Source organism: Hyla sarda, chromosome 8 (assembly GCF_029499605.1).
Source record: "Hyla sarda isolate aHylSar1 chromosome 8, aHylSar1.hap1, whole genome shotgun sequence".
NCBI lineage: Eukaryota > Metazoa > Chordata > Amphibia > Anura > Hylidae > Hyla > Hyla sarda.
In genome coordinates this window covers 173,047,794-173,064,386 of record NC_079196.1, presented here as the reverse complement: position 1 = coordinate 173,064,386, position 16,593 = coordinate 173,047,794, and the positions used below count along the sequence as shown (strand labels likewise).

The 16,593-nt window shown below is 43.0% G+C and overlaps 1 protein-coding gene across 3 annotated transcripts in view; it reads left to right on the top strand.

Moving 5' to 3' along the window:
* Window positions 1-16,593, top strand: part of DNAH3 (dynein axonemal heavy chain 3) — a 536,740-nt gene that overhangs the window by 256,975 nt on the left and 263,172 nt on the right. For all 3 annotated transcript variants that reach the window (XM_056535450.1, XM_056535451.1, XM_056535449.1), the window contains exon 24: window positions 11,384-11,585. In XM_056535450.1, coding sequence (XP_056391425.1) covers window positions 11,384-11,585 — 202 coding nt within the window. The remainder of the gene's footprint in view (window positions 1-11,383; window positions 11,586-16,593) is intronic.

Here is a 16,593-nt window from a genome sequence, read left to right as displayed (position 1 = left end):
TTAAAAGAAGTAATTTACAAATCTGTTTAACTTTCTGGCACCAGTTGATTTAAAAAAAAAAAGTGTTCCCCGGAGTACTCCTTTTAACTCCTTGGGGATGGAGGGTGTATGCATACGCCCTCGCATCCTGTCACTTAAGGACAGAGTGCGTATCCATATGCCCTCCGCATTTCCGATCACCGCCGCTCACTGGGCGGTGATCGGACCGGGATGACTGCTGATATCTATCAGCAGGCATCCCGTGGCAATGCCTAGGGCGGTCCTGAGACCCCCCCATGTTAGCGATCACGGCAAATCGTTGGTCAATTTTATCTCCCAGAAAATAAGCATGATCGGAGCTGTCAGAGACAGCTTCGACCATCCTAAAGGATAGGAGCGAGGTGGCAGTGTTGCCACCTCCTCCTATCCCCTGCCATTGGTTGGTCAGGCTGACCACCAATGGCAGGAGGGGGGCAGGGGGGTTAGAGTTCATTTCCCCCCGCTCGGAAATGCCCACCGATCGGAAGTCGGCGCAGAGCGGGGGAAACACGGGCGGCGAGGGGGGAGCATGACCCGGCTTACCCAGACCGGTGGAGGCATCCTGGACCAACGGCAGCGGCGGCGGCAGTTGGAGCGGCCGGAAAGTATGGCGTGCAGAAGGCTGCAGTGAAGATCGAGGTAAGTGATCTTCTCTGTAGCCTTCTAAAAGCTGCAAAACTACAACTCCCAGCATGCCCACACAGCCAAAGGCTACCTGGGCATGCTGGGAGTTGTAGTTTTGCAACATCTGGAGGGTCACAGTTTGGAGACCACTGTATAGTGGTCTCTAAACTGTGGTCCTCCAGATGTTGCAAAACTACAACTTTTAGCATGCACTGACTGTCAAATTGAAAATTTCTTATACAGGCCTCAAATGCGCATGGCGCACTCTCACTTCAGAGCCCTGTCGTATTTCAAGGCAACAGTTTAGGGCCACATATGGGGTATTTCCGTGTTCGGGAGAAATTGCACTACAAATTTTGGGGGGATTTTTCTCCTTTTTCCCCTTATGAAAAGGTAAAGTTGGGGGCTACACCAGCATGTTAGTGTAAAAAAAATTAAAAAGTTTTACACTAACATGCTGGTGTTGCCCCATACTTTTCATTTTCACAAGAGGTAAAAGGAGAAAATGACCCCCCAAAATTTGTAACACAATTTCTTCTGAGTACGGAAATACCCCATATGTGTACGTAAAATGCTCTTCGGACGAACTACATGGCTCAGGAGTGAGAGAGCGCCATGTACATTTGAGGCCTAAATTGGTGATTTGCACAGGGGTGGCTGATCGTTACAGCTGTTCTGACATGAAAGCAAAAAAAAAACACATGTGACCCCAATTTGGAAACTGCATCCCTCACGGAACGTAACAAGGGGTATAGTGAGCCTTAACGCCCTTCAGGTCTTTGACACATTTTTGTTAAATTTGGACATGAAAATAAAAAAAAAAGAAGAATTTCCCTGAAATGCTGGCGTTACCCCAAATTTTTCATTTTCACAAGGGGTAATAGTAAAAATTCCCCCCAAAATTTGTAACCCCATTTCTTCTGAGTATATAAATACCCCATATGTGGAAGTAAAGTGCTCTGCGGGCAAGCTACAATGCGCAGAAGTGAAGGAGCGCCATTGGGCTTTTTGAGAGAATTAGGCTGGAATTGACAGCTATGTGTGTTTACAAAGCCCCCATGGTGCCAGAACAGTGGACTCCCTCCACATGTGACACCATTTTGGAAACTGCACCCCTCACAGAATGTAACAAGGGGTACAGTGAACATTTACGCCCCACAGGTGTCTGACAGATTTTTTGAACAGTCGTCAGTAAAAATGAAAAATGTAATTTTTCATTTGCACAGCCCTGTTCCAAAGATCTGTCAAATGCCAGTGGGGTATAAATGCTCACTGCACTTCTTATTAAGTTCTGTGAGGGGTGTAGTTTCCAAAATAGTATGCCATGTATTTTTTTTTTTTTTTTACTGTTCTGGCATCATGGGGACTTCCTAAATGCGACATGCCCCCAAAAACCATTTCAGCAAAATTCGCTCTCCAAAGGCCCAATGTTGCATACACATATGAGGTATTTCCTTACTCGAGAGAAATGGGGTTACAAATTTTGTGGGGCATTTTCTCCTATTAGTTCTTGTGAAAATGAAAAGTTTGGGGTAACACCAGCATTTCAGTGTTAAAAATAAAATTAGTAATTTACACGTCCAAGTTTAACGAAAGTTCATCAATTACCTGTGGGGTGTTAAGGCTCACTGTACCCCTTGTTACATGCATTGAGGGGTGTAGTTTCCAACATAGTATGCCATGTGGGTGTTTTTGTGCTGTTCTGGCACCATAGGGGCTTCCTAAATGTGACATGCCCCCCAAAAACCATTTCAGCAAAATTTGCTTTCCTAAAGCCAAATGTGACTCCTTCTCTTCTGAGCATTGTAGTTTGCCCGCAGAGTATTTTGCGCCCTAACATGGGTTTCCATACTCAGAAGAGATGGGGTTACAAATTTTGGGGGGCATTTTCTCCCATTACCCTTTGTAAAAATTGTAAATTTGGGGGGGAAAACTGCACAATTTTTTTTCATTTACACATCCGACTTTAACGAAAAGTCGTCGAACACCTGTGGGGTTTTAAGGCTCACTGGACCCCTTTTTATGTGCCTTGAGGGGTGTTGTTTCCAAAATAGTATACCATGTGTTTTTTTTTGCTGTTCTGGCACCATAGGGGCTTCCTAAATGTGACATGCCCCCCAAAAACCATTTCAGAAAAATTCACTCTCCAAAATCCCACTGTCGCTCCTTCCCTTCTGAGCCCTCTACTGCGCCCACCGAACACTTTACATACACAAATGAGGTATTTCCTTACTCAAGAGAAATTGGGTTACAATTTTTGGGGGGCTTTTTCTCCTGTTACCCCTTGTAAAAATTCAAAAACTGGGTCGCCAAGAACATGCGAGTGTAAAAAATGAAGATTTTGAATTTTCTCCTTTACTTTGCTGCTATTCCTGTGAAACACCTAAAGGGTTAACACACTTACTGAATGTAATTTTGAATACTTTGAGGGGTGCAGTTTTTATAATGGGGTCATTTATGGGGTATTTCTAATATGAAGGCCCTTCAAATCCATTTCAAAGCTGAACTGGTCCCTTAAAAAATTCTGATTTTGAAAATTTTTTGAAAAAATTGAAAATTGCTGCTGAACTTTGAAGCCCTCTCATGTCTTCCAAAAGTAAAAACATGTCAACTTTATGATGCAAACATAAAGTAGACTTATTGTATTTGTGAATCAATATATCATTTATTTGAAATGTCTGTTTTCCTTACAAGCAGAGAGCTTCAAATTTTGGAATTTTTCACCAAGAAATGATACAAGTATCGACAAAAATTTACCACTAACATGAAGTAGAATATGTCATGAAAAAACTGTCTCGGAATCAGAATGAAAAGTAAAAGCATCCCAGAGTTATTAATGCTTAAAGTGACAGTGGTCAGAATTGCAAAAAATGCTCCCGTCCCTAGGGTTATAATGGGCTCTGTCCCGAAGGAGTTAAGTAGAGATTTTCCAAAAATCCATGCTTTTTAAAGAAAGGAGCCATGTTTTTTTTATAATCATATATAACACTATTAAACATTATGCACGCAACCAAACTACAGATCTGTGTGATATGAATACGTAGTACAGAATTCAACTGACCCATACTGTGCAAGGTGTGAACAGGGTCACCTCACCTTCTGATCTCATGGCGGCATTTCACATTGGATTATCTTGATGGTGGATTGCCGAATATACCAAGTAGTATTCATTAGGTGTTACAATGCTGATGTGTTTCAAGCAATAAGCTCTTAGCCATTATTATTATTTTTTTAAGAGTTGTAACTTGCAAACTGTTTAGAGTGTTTTTTTGTGTAAGCTCTGCTTTTAAGGTTGAATATGGTGCGTCACAGAAGGGTAAAACATTGAACAGGGTCCGTATAGGCACTACAGCATTACACATGAAACCCTAAAGGTACATTTACACAGGTTGCGAAAACAAGGTTTTTCCACTGAGAAAAACATAAATCTGTTAAGTTGAAACATTATGAAGTAAACTCTCAGTCTATTTTCCTGAACATCCGTAGAGATTTTTAGGAAAGTGAATTTTGATATTTATTTTTAAGGCAATCGGTATTTCAGATGAAGACTTTTCACATTGGAGATTCTTAGCTCTGCGCAGGGTAAATTTATGCAGCAGAGAAGAATCTGTGTACGCTGTGTACAGGTTTCAGGCAGCAGATTGATTTGGAAGAGAACAAGCTGTTATATGCACTCTAGGATAGAATATTTAGTAAACTATGGAAAAAAGTTGGCATCCAAAAATGCGAAGTAAAGGAGTTGTTTTTTGTTTGTTTTTTTGATTGCAGGCTTGTGTCTGGAATTGCAGTACAACCCTATTCAAGTCATGAGGGTTCTATGATTGTAGGATATAAAACATATCCTAAAATTGTCTAATGATTTGACACTACCTGTTTTCTAGAAACCAATTCCTATATACTGACACCAATATATTACCAATAATGATACTAGTACACAAGGGAGAATTATACCGCCACACCATGACCACTACCAAAAACACCACATAGTGACTGGATTAAAATACTCCTACCGATACAAAACCCATATACTGGTGACCCCGGCTCTATAAAGGCATTGCAGACTGTATAAGTGGTTACAGTGCAGTTATATCTACTGCGTCTTCTTAGAGTTGTTCTCTTTCCTTTTCTTTTCTATCTGGCTCACACTGCCAGAAGTCGTCTTCCAACCAGGACTCATCTGCACAGAATCTGCCAGACAACAATCATGTTAGGCTCCACACATTTCTGCACATTTCCCACCTATTAGCTATCCTTAGTGCCCCAAATAACACCCCTTGGTGCCCAGCATAGAATGAGGGAGTAGGTAAGTGTGTTAGGGAAAAGGGTAGGGGGATTGGGTGGCGGTGGGTAAGTAATTTCCCTCCATTAGATAGAAGCCCTTGGTAGGTAGGTAATTTCCCCTCCTCTATTAGCTAATAGCCCAGTAGGTAGTAGGTAATGCCCCCAGGTAGGTAGTAAATAATCCCCTCAGTAGGTAGGTAGTAGGTGATGCCCCCAGCAGGTAGTAGGTGATGCCCCCAGTTGGTAGTAGGTAATGCCCCAGTAGGTAGTAGGTAATGCCCCAGATAGGTAATGCCCCTTAGGTAGGTTATGCCCCCAGTAGGAAGTAGGAAATGCCCCCAGGTAGGTAATGCCCCCAGTAGGTAGTGCCCTCAGATAGGTAATGCTCCCCAGTAGGTCCTCTAAAAAAATGTACTACTTAACAATGTACTACTCAGCTGCAGCTGCAAGGGGGTACAGCAGGCTGCCGGCAGCAGGCAAAGTTGGTAACTGGAGGGCCTGGGCCCCTTACTGGGGTACTGGCTGTACCCTCTCCTGATGGCAGCCCTGCTGCAAAGTAACTTTTGTACTGATCACATAGTATGCCCAAAACCTTCTCAGTTAGGCTAGGATTCCACTGAGGTTTTTGCTTTGCGTTTTCTAAGGCTTAAAAACGCCAGAAATACTGCCACTGTTTTTCCCCTGGGTTTTGGCGTTTTTTCTGGCTTTTTATTCTTTGCCTTTTTTGGACCCTTTGGTGTTTTTTTTCTTTCAAAATTTGTTGTGTACCAAAAATAAATAAATAAATAAAGAATGCAGTAGGAATGGGAAAAAAATTTATTAAATGGAATTTTTATTTTTTATAACAACATTTTAATAAAATTTTCAATAAATTGTGTGTGTTTCACTTTTTCCCCTCTAGTTTTAGGTAGTACTACTACTCCAAGCATGGAACATACTGTTCCATGATGGGAGTAGTAGTACCTGTACTCATAGATATAATAGACATATCGCCCCGGGTGTCACTCCTGACACCCAATGCGATCGTCCTATCTATAGCAGAGATGCGGAGCGGCTCTATACAGCGCTCGCATCTCCGCTCTGTACTCCGGCTGGCCATTGATGTGAATAGAAATTCACATCACACATTCATACTTTCCGCCCAGAGTGGGGATTGGCCGGATGGTGGTAGCCAATGCCCGCTCTCAGAGGGAAACATGAATGAGTGATGTTCTATTCACATCACTGGCCGGCCACAGTATAATGCAGAGATGCCAGCGCAGGAGAAAGCCCCTCCACATCTCTGCAATAGATAGGACGATCGCATCAGGTGACACTCTGCTCCATGCTGGGAGCTGTAGTACCTGCATTAATAGACAGATCGCAGTGAGTGTAACTTCTGATTCCTGTTGCGATCTGTCTATTAATGCAGGTACTACAGCTCCCAGCATGGAGCAGAATGTGCTCCATGTTAAGAGCAGTAGTCCCTTTAGTTAAGGAAGGATCACAGCGGATGTCACTCCTGACACCCGCTGTGATCCTCCTGTATAATGTATTGATGCGGCCGGACGCTCTTCTCTGGTCCCCGCACTGATGTTTATATACACCTATTCATATTTCCCACAGAGGATTGTGATTGGCTGGAGCCAATCACAGCTCTCTGCGGGAAATATGAATAGGTGTATATATACGGCAGTGCAGGGGACCCCAGGCGATCTGTCAATTAGTACAGGTACTACTACTCCCATCATGGAACAGTGTGTTCCATGCTGGGAGTAGTAGTACTACCTATAAAAAAAATGTAAGTGAAAAACACACGCACTACATTTTTATTATTGTCAGCTAAATTTTTTGTGCCCTGACCGCACACATAAATTGATCCCTGTTTAAAAATTAATAGGATTTTAGTTATAAAAAAGATAAATTCCATTAAATACAATTTTTTCCATCACTACTGTATCTTTTTTTTATTATTTTTCTTAATGTGAAAAATTCGAAAATTGCTGCTGAACTTTGAAGCCCTCTGATGTCTTCCAAAAGTAAAAACATGTCAACTTTATGATGCAAACATAAAGTAGACATATTGTATTTGTGAATAAATATATCATTTATTTGGAATGTCTGTTTTCCTTACAAGCAGAGAGCTTCAAAGTTAGAAAAATGCTACATTTTCAATTTTTTCATGAAATTTGGGAATTTTTCACCAAGAAATGATGCAAGTATCGACAAAAATGTACCACTAACATGAAGTAGAATATGTCACGAAAAAACAGTCTCTGAATCAGAATGAAAAGTAAAAGCATCCCAGAGTTATTAATGCTTATAGTGACAGTGGTCAGAATTGCAAAAAATGGTCCCGTCCCTAGGGTTATAATGGGCTCCGTCCCCAAGGAGTTAAGTAGAGATTTTCCAAAAATCCATGCTTTTTAAAGAAAGGAGCCATGTTTTTTTTTCTATAATCATATATAACACTATTAAACATTATGCACGCAACCAAACTACAGATCTGTGTGATATGAATATGTAGTACAGAATTCAACTGACCCATACTGTGCAAGGTGTGAACAGGGTCACCTCACCTTCTGATCTCATGGCGGCATTTCACATTGGATTATCTTGATGGTGGATTGCCGAATATACCAAGTAGTATTCATTAGGTGTTACAATGCTGATGTGTTTCAAGCAATAAGCTCTTAGCCATTATTTTTATTTTTTTAAGAGATGTATCTTGCAAACAGTTTAGAGTGTTTTTTTGTGTAAGCTCTGCTTTTAAGGTTGAATATGGTGCTTCACAGAAGGGTAAAACATTGAACAGGGTCCGTATAGGCACTACAGCATTACACATGAAACCCTAAAGGTACATGCACACAGGTTGCGAAAACAAGGTTTTTTCCACTGAGAAAAACATAAATCTGTTAAGTTGAAACATTATGAAGTAAACTCTCAGTCTATTTCGCTGAACATCCGTAGAGATTTGTAGGAAAGTGAATTTTGATATTTATTTTTAAAGCAATCGGTATTTCAGATGAAGACTTTTCACATTGGAGATTCTTAGCTCTGCGCAGGGTAAATTTATGCAGCAGAGAAGAATCTGTGTACGCTGTGTACAGGTTTCAGGCAGCAGATTGATTTGGAAGAGAACAAGCTGTTATATGCACTCTAGGATAGAATATTTAGTAAACTATGGAGAAAAGTTGGCATCCAAAAATGTGAAGTAAAGGAGTTGTTTTTTGTTTGTTTTTTTGATTGCAGGCTTGTGTCTGGAATTGCAGTACATCCCTATTCAAGTCATGAGGGTTCTATGATTGTAGGATATAAAACATATCCTAAAATTGTCTAATGATTTGACACTACCTGTTTTCTAGAGACCAATTCCTATATACTGACACCAATATATTACCAATAATGATACCAGTACACAAGGGAGAATTATACCGCCACACCATGACCACTACCAAAAACACCACATAGTGACTGGATTAAAATAGTCCTACTGATACAAAACCCATATACTGGTGACCCCGGCTCTATACAGGCACTGCAGACTGTATAAGTGGTTACAGTGCAGTTATATCTACTGCGTCTTCTTAGAGTTGTTCTCTTTCCTTTTCTTTTCTATCTGGCTCACACTGCCAGAAGTCGTCTTCCAACCAGGACTCATCTGCACAGAATCTGCCAGGCAACAAACATGTTAGGCTCCACACATTTTCTGCACATTTCCCACCTATTAGCTATCCTTAGTGCCCCAAATGACACCCCTTGGTGCCCAGCATAGAATGAGGGAGTAGGTAAGTGTGTTAGGGAAAAGGGTAGGGGGATTGGGTGGCGGTGGGTAGGTAATTTCCCTCCATTAGATAGAAGCCCTTGGTAGGTAGGTAATTTCCCCTCCTCTATTAGGTAATGGCCCAGTAGGTAGTAGGTAATGCCCCCAGGTAGGTAGTAAATAATCCCCTCAGTAGGTAGGTAGTAGGTGATGCCCCCAGTAGGTAGTAGGTGATGCTCCCTGTAGGTAGAAGGTGATGCCCCAGTTGGTAGTAGAGAATGCCCCTTAGGTAGGTTATGCCCCCAGTAGGAAGTATGAAATGCCCCCAGGTAGGTAATGCCCCCAGTAGGTAGTGCCCTCAGGTAGGTAATGCTCCCCAGTAGGTCCTCTAAAAAATTGTACTACTTAACAATGTACTACTCAGCTGCAGCTGCAAGGGGGTACAGCTGGCTGCCGGCAGCAGGCAACGTTGGTAACTGGAGGGCCTGGGCCCCTTACTGGGGTACTGGCTGTACCCTCTCCTGAAGGCAGCCCTGCTGCAAAGTAACTTTTGTAGTGATCACAGAGTATGCCCAAAACCTTCTCAGTTAGGCTAGGATTCCACTGAGGTTTTTGCTTTGCGTTTTCTAAGGCTTAAAAACGCCAGAAATACTGCCACTGTTTTTCCCTGCTTTTTGGCGTTTTTTCTGGCTTTTTATCCTTTGCCTTCTTTGGACCCTTTGGTGTTTTTTTTTTTCAAAATTTGTTGGGTACCAAAATAAATAAATAAATAAATAAAGAATGCAGTAGGAATGGGAAAAAAATTATTAAATGGAATTTTTATTTTTTATAACAACATTTTAATTAAATTTTCAATAAATTGTGTGTGTTTCACTTTTTTTCCCTCTAGTTTTTAGGTAATACTACTATTCAAAGCATGGGACAGACTGTTCCATGATGGGAGTAGTAGTACCTGTACTCATAGATATAATAGACATATCGCCCCGGGTGTCACTCCTGATACCCAATGCGATCGTCCTATCTATAGCAGAGATGCGGAGCGGCTCTATACATCGCTCGCATCTCTGCTCTGTACTCCGGCTGGCCAGTGATGTGAATAGAAATTCACATCACACATTCATACTTTCCGCCCAGAGTGGGGATTGGCCGGATGGTGGCAGCCAATGCCCGCTCTCAGAGGGAAACATGAGTGATGTTCTATTCACATCACTGGCCGGCCACAGTATAGTGCAGAGATGCCAGCGCAGGAGAAAGCCCCTCCACATTTCTGCAATGGATAGGCAATCGCATCGGGTGACACTCTGCTCCATGCTGGGAGCTGTAGTACCTGCATTAATAGACAGATCGGAGTGAGTGTAACTTCTGATACCTGTTGCGATCTGTTTATTAATGCAGGTACTACAGCTCCCAGCATGGAGCAGAGTGTGCTCCATGTTAAGAGCAGTAGTCCCTTCAGTTAAGGAAGGATCACAGCGGATGTCACTCCTGACACCCGCTGTGATCCTCCTGTATAATGTATAGATGCGGCCGGACGCTCTTCTCTGTTCCCCGCACTGATGTTTATATACACCTATTCATATTTCCCACAGAGGATTGTGATTGGCTGGAGCCCTTCACAGCTCTCTGCGGCAAATATGAATAGGTGTATATATGCGGCAGTGCAGGGGACCACAGAAGAGCGTCCGGCTGCATCTATAAATTATACAGAAGGATCGTAACGGACCCCGGGCGATCTGTCAATTAGTACAGGTATTACTATTCCCATCATGGAACAGTGTGTTCCATGCTGGGAGTAGTAGTACTACCTATAAAAAAAAAATTAAGTGAAAAACACACTCACACTACATTTTTATTATTGTCAGCCACATTTTTTGTGCCCTGACCGCACACATAAATTGATCCCTGTTTAAAAATTTATTATATTTTAGTTATAAAAAAGATATATTCCATTAAATACAATTTTTTTCCATCACTACTGTATCTTTTTTTTTTTTTTTTTAATGGTTCCCTCCAAAATTTTATTAAAAAAGATATCTCTAAAGTCCAAAAAAGAATAAAAACTGCCAGCAAAAACACCAAAGTTAAAACCCACATGGCGTTTTTCTTGGCGTTTTTTCACTTCCATAGACTTCTATGGGAGGAAAAGGCCAAGATTCTCCCGAGAATAACGCCAAACTAGGATTTGGAGGGCGTTTTTGAAAACCAGCCTCTGAGCCCAAAATAGCTGAAAAATGCCCAAAGGATAAAAAAAAAAAAAAACACAAACTGAAAAACGCCAAACGCTGTGTGGCAAAATGGGCGTTTTTTTAATGACGTTTTTGCATGAAAATCCTCAGTGGAATTCTAGCCTAAGTCATCTCCAGACTTCAGGTTCTTATATCTACCTGACATTTGTAAAGCATACCTCTGGATGCTGGTAACAGCAGGTCAGGCAAGATGGCGACCCCATAATCAATGTACAGAAAATAGGATAACAAATCAACAATCAGAACACAAAAGCAGATTGGAAAAAAAATATTTAGCTTCTGGTTAAATTTGTAAGAGATAGATAGATAGATAGATAGATAGATAGATACCTTTCCTAAATTCAAATCTAATAAATGACAGCTGTTTTATTATATATACTTGCATAGAAATGGACACTTTTCCACAATTATATATACGCAATAGACAAAATTATGCACATTTTTGACATTTTTGTGTATTTATTTCAATAAGGTTTTTTTTCCTCTCCAATGATGAGCTACTTGAGATCCTGTCTGAAACCAAGGACCCATTACGTGTACAACCTCATCTGAAGAAGTGTTTTGAGGGGATTGCCAAATTGGAATTCAGCGATGACATGGAGATCACTGGAATGATAAGCTCAGAGATGGAAACGGTCCCTTTAACACAGAAAATCTACCCAGCAAAGGCTAAAGTAATTTACTTCAATTTTGTTCAGTTTATAGTATGCATCCTGTTCCCCTTTTTATAACCTTATTCATTGCAAAAAGAAAATATTATACAGTTGGAGCTAAAATAAATCCAACTTGCATCCAGTCCTGAGAACTGTGGCTAATAAATAATGTTACGTTCGTGGCATAATGCATAGTGTGCTAGTTCCTAAGTATCAGGAATGTTCTGTGCTAGCCTTGTGATTATTAAATAAAATGCCTATGCTTATATAGATAACATTTAGTATAAATAGATATGTTAAAGAAGAAAAAATAAAACGTATCCTGCGGATAGGGGATACGTTTTAGATTGCGGGGGGTCTCACGATCTCCTGTATGGAGCCCCGGCTCTCCTCCACAGTGGGGCGTCACGACTGGCGCCCAAACCGGGGGCCGCCACACCCGCACCATATAGGTCTATGGAAGAGCCATTCGGCTATCTTCGGCTCTCCCATAGAGCTATATAGAGTGGAGGGGGTTGTGACACGCCACTGTGGAGCTGTGTAGGAGAGCTGGGGCTCCATACAGGAGATTGTGGGACTGGGGGGGGGGAGGGGGGAGTTTTCTTTCCACGAGACTGCTCCTTTAAGGGCATCTTTTCAGCAGATATCATACCTATAAGCTTTAGAATGCTGAGTAAAGGGTGCATGGTATGACCTCACAGCTCAGGTCAACCTGTGTATTATTTAAATCAAGTATTTATGTTCAATATATTTATTTAGGAATGTTTTATGATGTTTTTAATCATTTTCCACTTTACTAGCAATATTTTAAAATAATCCTGAAATCTTGCAGTTTTTATACTGACTACTAACCCTAATAATAAGCTGAGACTCCCTGTCCTGTAGAGATCACTTTCAGTGTTCTCCTTATCATCACAGACAGGAGTAAATTGAAAGCTTATACCAAAAAAAGTTATACCAGAAGACAATAGATGATGTTCACAGCTCTGCAAAGGTCACAGAAAATGACCAGAAACCTTTCCTATTCATATCAAGGGACAGCTCCAGTCTGTTCTGTCTGTGTCCACAGAGCTTGCTGTAAAGCATATCTCTGGTGTTATAATGTTATAAAAATTACAATAAGAAAATGGAAACAGATTAGAAAAATAAAAAATGTTTTAGTATGTTTGGGTACGGGGAGTCTGAGGTAGTCTAAGACACACCTCCTGGCTTTCCTTTTCTTTTTTAACTGTAAATTTTTATTGAAAGAGATTTTTTTATTAAAGAAACAAAATTAGAAACAGCAGGAACATGTCACAGAGGGTCTCAAGACCCAAAGGCAATCAAGTAACATACTACCAATATTGAACTCAGGCAATGATAAATTAACAAATGCACACAAAACCACAGACAGTTCCCCCATACCAGGAACAAGGGGAAGCTAAATCAGCAACGTCCACCCGCAAGGACACTGCACATGGAGGATAGCTAGAGGTCAGCAAAATAGGAACAGAAAAGCCCAAAGGGCAAAATATAAGGGAATCCAACTCCCACACAAAGGACAAACGACAAGACATGTAGGGAGAAGAATAAAGAGAGAAAAGGACAAAAGAAAGAAGGTAGCACATAGAGCAGAACAGGGTTACGGAGTTTGTTGATCGGAAAAGCGGTCCCATGGTTCCCACACAGAGATGAATAAGAGCAAAGTATTTTTCAAGGTGGCTGTCAGGTATTCGACAGAATAAATCTCATCAAGTCAGTCTTAGATGGAGGAAGAGAACTCTTCCAGTATTTTGCAATGAGGGTCTTAGCAGCACGGATGTGCATAAGTTATGCACAAAGTGCATAAAAAGCATAAATGGCTTCTTGGACAAGGCTCTGAATGAGAGATATAGTAGAAAAGTAAGGGGATCCAGGAAAACAGAGACACTTAAGACACCAGAAAGCAAACACTGCACAGTCTTCCAATAATCCAGGATAAGCGGACATGACCAGAAAATATAGAAGACATAGCCCAAACCCATCCCTCAATGCCAGCAATGCCAGGATTCAATTTATTCAACAACTCTGGGGTATGGTACCATCCCATCAGCATTTTAAATTGTGTCTCATTATAAGCAGTGCAAATTGAAGCCTTGGATGCAGGCTCCCAATTTATGCGCCACTGAGGGAGCGAGATGGAAGTGGCCAGAGCTTTCTCCCAGCAGTGCATATAGCCGTGCGATGGCTCGGGGCCATCAGGAGGAGTAAGAAAGACAGAGTAAATATCAAAGAGAAGTCCCCTCATCAGAGGTCCACCACAACACAAACATTCAAAACTTGTGGGTCAGAATACAACCATCGAACACAATGAGGTGGACATAAAGTGTCAAAGTTGCAGATAGTTAAACTGCTCAGAGGAGGGGAGATCCTTGCGAGACATCAGCTGCTCAAAGGACAAAAGAGAGCGAGAGATAGGACCCACCACATCTGCCCAACAAAAGAGGCCCCTGGAACCCCACTCCCTCACCGTACCAAAGGACGGACTAGAAGGAAAATCAGGATGATATAAAAAGGACCTCAAAGGGGGAGGAGGAGGAAGACAGCCTATACTTCCTAGAGCAATAACCCCACATATAACATGAGAAGGACATCAGGTCCAACAAAGAACTTAAGAAAATGGAAGGAGGGGGACACTTTAAAGGAGGGAATTTGGATATATCGGAGCCAGCCAAGGCTTCTCCAGCTCCATCCATCGACTATACGAGTGGTACGTAGACCTTGCTGCCAAATAACGAAGATGAGCAGCCTAGTAAGATTTAACCACATCGGGGACCCCCAATCTGCCTGTGGACCTACTCGCCATCATTACAGACATCAGGAGATGATGCCATCTATTGTCCCAAATAAAGTGAAAAATGAACGATTGGAAAGAACGAAGAGCAAACAAAGGAACCCAAACAGGTAATGTCTCGAAAAAATAAAGCAGTTTAGGGAGGATTGTCATTTTGACTGCTGTAATATTACAAAAAATGAAATATATTGAGACCGCCATTTCTCCATAAGGGCCTGGAGCTCTCGAAAAAGAGGATGAAAACTCGTAGAATAAAGAGAAGTATAAAGAGACGTGAGAGACACATCGGTACTTAATAGTAGAAGAAGACCATTTGAAGGAGTAATTAGCACACAGAAGCATAGACAGGGAGGGAGGAAGATTTAAAGGCAAGGCTTCCATCTTAGAAAGGTTAACCTTGTAGCCAGAAACCATGCCATAAGTACTATAAAGATTAGGGAGAGAAAGCAAGGGTTTAGAGAGGGTAAGAAGAACATCATCCGCAGACAAGCAAATCTTAAATTCCCGGTCATGAAGGGCAATACCAGAGATATCCGGATCCCCCCCCCCCCCCCCCGGATCATAGCAGCAAGAGGCTCAATGCATAGTGCGAAAATCAGGGGGGACAGCGGACAGCCCTGCTGAGTACCATTAAAAAGAGAGAAAGTCGGAGAAGAGGCATGAGGACGTTTCAAAGAGGCAGTGGGAGAGGAATAGTGACCCAGCAGTGCGGTGAGAAAATTACCAGTGATACCAAATTTCTGAAGGGTGGCAAAAAGATGCGGCCAAACCAACCTATGAAAGGCCTTTTTTGCGTCCAAACTAAGGACCAAGGCTTGCTCCCTCCTGGGTTTTCATTGATTCAGACTACTTCTCTCTCTCTCTTTGGTTCTGCCTCTTCTGATTGGCTGCCACAATCCTAAACTGCATATGAGAAAACAAACTATTATTATTATATATGCTGCACATATGAGCCCTCATAAGGGAATACCTGGTCAGGATGGCATAAACTTGTGATACAAATTGTTACGCCGAGCGCTCCGGGTCCCCGCTCCTCCCCGGAGCGCTCGCTACACTCTCCTCACTGCAGCGCTCCGGTCAGATCCACTGACCCGGGGCGCTGCGATACCGCCTCCAGCCGGGATGCGATTCGCGATGCGGGTAGCGCCCGCTCGCGATGCGCACCCCGGCTCCCGTACCTGACTCGCTCTCCGTCGGTCCTGTCCCGGCGCGCGCGGCCCCGCTCCCTAGGGCGCGCGCGCGCCGGGTCTTTGCGATTTAAAGGGCCACTGCGCCGCTGATTGGCGCAGTGGTTCCAATTAGTCTGATCACCTGTGCACTTCCCTATATCACCTCACTTCCCCTGCACTTCCTTGCCGGATCTTGTTGCCATCGTGCCAGTGAAAGCGTTTCCTTGTGTGTTCCTAGCCTGTGTTCCAGACCTCCTGCCGTTGCCCCTGACTACGATCCTTGCTGCCTGCCCCGACCTTCTGCTACGTCCGACCTTGCTTCTGTCTACTCCCTTGTACCGCGCCTATCTTCAGCAGCCAGAGAGGTTGAGCCGTTGCTAGTGGATACGACCTGGTCACTACCGCCGCAGCAAGACCATCCCGCTTTGCGGCGGGCTCTGGTGAAAACCAGTAGTGACTTAGAACCGATCCACTAGCACGGTCCACGCCAATCCCTCTCTGGCACAGAGGATCCACTACCTGCCAGCCGGCATCGTGACAGTAGATCCGGCCATGGATCCCGCTGAAGTTCCTCTGCCAGTTGTCGCTGACCTCACCACGGTGGTCGCCCAGCAGTCACAACAGATAGCGCAACAAGGCCAACAGCTGTCTCAACTGACCGTTATGCTACAGCAGTTACTACCACAGCTTCAGCAATCATCTCCTCCGCCAGCTCCTGCACCTCCTCCGCAGCGAGTGGCCGCTTCTGGTCTACGCCTATCCTTGCCGGATAAATTTGATGGGGACTCTAAGTTTTGCCGTGGCTTTCTTTCCCAATGTTCCCTGCACTTGGAGATGATGTCGGACCAGTTTCCCACTGAAAGGTCTAAGGTGGCTTTCGTAGTCAGCCTTCTGTCTGGAAAAGCCCTGTCTTGGGCCACACCGCTCTGGGACCGCAATGACCCCGTCACTGCCTCTGTACACTCCTTCTTCTCGGAAATCCGAAGTGTCTTTGAGGAACCTGCCCGAGCCTCTTCTGCTGAGACTGCCCTGTTGAACCTGGTCCAGG